The sequence below is a fragment of the Triticum aestivum genome, chromosome 2B, assembly GCF_018294505.1.
Source record: "Triticum aestivum cultivar Chinese Spring chromosome 2B, IWGSC CS RefSeq v2.1, whole genome shotgun sequence".
NCBI lineage: Eukaryota > Viridiplantae > Streptophyta > Magnoliopsida > Poales > Poaceae > Triticum > Triticum aestivum.
In genome coordinates, this window is record NC_057798.1 from 698,943,067 (window position 1) to 698,945,901 (window position 2,835).

The 2,835-nt window shown below is 58.7% G+C and overlaps 1 protein-coding gene across 1 annotated transcript; it reads right to left on the bottom strand.

Annotated features, from left to right (window-relative positions):
- Nucleotides 1–388: 388 nt before the first annotated feature.
- On the bottom strand, nt 389–2,533 carry LOC123042136 (protein IQ-DOMAIN 19). Its single transcript, XM_044464656.1, has 4 exons — nt 1,844–2,533; nt 1,398–1,631; nt 658–1,302; nt 389–536 (listed from the first exon to the last, which is right to left on the bottom strand). Exons 1-4 carry the CDS (start codon nt 2,252–2,254, stop codon nt 516–518), a joined length of 1,311 nt encoding a protein of 436 aa, XP_044320591.1. The 5' UTR covers nt 2,255–2,533; the 3' UTR covers nt 389–515.
- Between the last annotated feature and the right edge of the window lie 302 nt (nt 2,534–2,835).

Sequence of the window (2,835 nt, forward strand, 5' to 3'; positions counted from 1 at the left end):
TAGATAGCATTAGCGCCGTGTTTTAACCAGCGGTACTGATAAGTTTCTGTGTATAAGCCTTTTCTTAGTAATGATAAACTATTAACCGGAGCGGCAGGCAAAGGGGATGAATCCACGGGCTCGTAGGTGAAGTTTGATGTTGAGAATAATTGACGCTGGGTTAAAAATAAACAATGTGTTTTAGACCATACTTATTTGGCCTAGGGCAGTGCAATGGTTTCTTTTTTAGTCTATTAATGCAACGCATGTGCATATTTGCTAATAGTCTGGTAGAAAGCATACAACTCCGGTGTCGTACGAATTATTCTGGGCATTTGACACCGGAGTTATGAGCAGATCGCTTTTCTAAAAACGCAGCAAGGGAGTCACAAGGCATGGAGCGCCCACATTTGACATGCACACAGTGCACATTATCTTTTCTTTTCTTTCCGAAACGGAGTGCGCATTATCTTTGAGTTGTTCTGAAGTTGAGTCAAAGACATGGAGTGCTATATCTTGCTTCAGCTACCAGTTACTCAATACTGGCTCCTGTGCACCTGAAACAGCACGAGAAGCAAGATCAACAAGTTCTCATCAGTCAGCGATCAAATGCAGAAACACAAGAAACCAAGAAATGTGTTTGTGTTGTCAAGTTGTGATCCAATCATGGTCGCGCACCTCGAATCCGACCATGGAGCGGCTGTAACCGACGGTGGTAGCGGCGGTGAGGACGGAGCTCGTCGACCCGCACTCGCTCTCGTGGAGCGACGCGCTGGACCGGTCCAGCTTCACCGACCACGGGTAGTGCTGCGCGTACATGGCGGCCGCCGACGATGGCATGGGCACGCCGACGTGCGACGACGACCGCTGCATCTTGACGCTTCTCGGCAGGGGCGCCGGGCCGCTGCGGCGCCGGCTCGGCTGCCGCTCCAGCGGCGACGGCGAGTCGGGCCTCTGCTTCGGCGCGCTCTGGGACCGGGCCTTGGCGCGCGAGGACTGGGTGTTGGCCATGTAGTTCGGGAAGAACTCGGACGCGGACTCGCCCTCGTCGGCGTAACCTGCCGGCACGTACGCGCTGACACGCGCCGTCGCCGGCTCGAAGTCCTCGAAGTGGCCGCTGTAGGCGCGCGGGCTCGTGATCTCGGTGAACGCCGCCGACGGCGCTGGCGAGCACTGGCCGGGGCCGTAGTACTCGGCTCGCCGGCGCTCTGTCGACCATGGTTCGCTCGCCGCGACCGAGCAGCTGCTCCGCCCACGCCGCGGCGGCTCCCCCATGTCCATTTCGACGATCTTGGCATGCTCCTCGCCGGACCTGTCCATCTCCTGCATGCACCAGCCACACACACATTCCCTGATTCAACCATGTCGGCCTGCACGATCTCACTCACGGTACCACTAGCGATCGCGTGCGGGCTTACGTAGGAGCGGCGGCGCCTGGGGTGCTGCGGCGACCGGCGGTCAACAGGGCCGGCGGCGGCGGCGTTGTCTTCCTCCTCGAGCATGCGCATGCGCTGCGCGCGCACGCGGGTCTGCGCCATGAGGAGCGCCTGCATGCGGCGGAGCGTGGCTCTGGCCTGCTTCCTCACCAGGTGGCCCCTGATCAGCGCCTGCAGCTTCACCAGACCTCTCTGCGCGCACAGAGCCTTCCTTGCCTGCACTAGCACGTCACATGCTCAGCTCAAATCAGAAAAGAAATGCTTCTGTTTCTGCAGAATTTGTTCAATTGCAGCGACATTTGATTTAACGTGCATTGCTAAATCAGGAGTACAGTTGTATTAACATTGTGTTTTAACTGAGCTAATCAAATGAAGATGGATGGAGTAACACATTATCAAACTTGTTCGCGTCAACAAGGCAAGCTCACCAGGTAGCCTCTGAAGGTGGCCTGGATCCTTGCGGCCGCGGCCTCCTGGACAGGGGTGGCATACAGGTTGAGGTCGTCCTCCGCCTCTGGGGCCGTCAGGTGTATCACCGCGGCATCGGCGGCCGCCATGGTCACCGCCACGGCGTGCTTGCTCTGCTCAAGCTCGCGCTCGGACACCGACACCGACAGACCGCCTGCTTCCTGGGCCAACGGCGACGGTGCGGCGGCGGGCTTGACCGCCGCCGCAGGCCGCCGGAAGCTCCATCGCCTCTTCTCCCTCGGGCTCGCGGCCGCCGGCAGCTCGGCCAAAGGCGCCGAGTCACACTGTGACTGCCCCCGCTTGCCGCCTCTCCTGCCGCCATCCCTTTTCCCGGCCAAGATGCTCCTCAGCCACCTCCCAGCCTTCCCCATTGCTACCACCTTCGATGAACCGCCCTCACCCACAACAGAGCCGACGGACCGAACTATATTATAGCCCCCGGCGACAGAGAAGCCTGCTAGGCATTGCAAGCGCCATCACCAACCAGCCAACCACCCCGGCCGCGCCGCGCGAGCTTGGAACAGTGGCACAACGTGTCAGTCAACCGACGGGAGCCGCCGAGCAATGGCATTGGCGCCCGGTCGGCGAGCGCATGTGCGGGCGGGACGGGAGGAACGTGGTGAGCTTCCCTACAAAGGCTGGCTGTCTGTCAGAATCTTTCGCCTTTAAACAAACGCAGCAAGTGAGTGCACTGTACTCGGAGAGCTGAGCTCAGATCAGCCAGAGCTGGCCTGCCGGGGTCCATGTCAATCATGGATCATTGTCTCATGCATCACGATGACGAGGCGCTGGGGCTGCTTGGCTCCCCGTGACGTGAATCTGGAACAGTCGCTCGGGCTTTGATGTGCAGTTGCAGGCAGCCTCCAGGGTCCATGCTTTCTTCCTGGGTCATGATCCAAAACCTACTACAAATGATGATGCATATTTTTTTTCCTTGGACAAAGCAATGGTT

Excerpts from the sequence above, each read along its gene's own strand:
- LOC123042136 (XM_044464656.1), bottom strand. The coding sequence starts at position 2,254 with ATGGGGAAGGCTGGGAGGTGGCTGAGGAGCATCTTGGCCGGGAAAAGG. Across the intron at positions 1,632-1,843 it reads CCACCTTCAGAGGCTACCTG|GCAAGGAAGGCTCTGTGCGC; the intron begins GTGAGCTTGCCT and ends GTGCTAGTGCAG. Across the intron at positions 537-657 it reads GCTCCATGGTCGGATTCGAG|GTGCACAGGAGCCAGTATTG; the intron begins GTGCGCGACCAT and ends GTGCTGTTTCAG.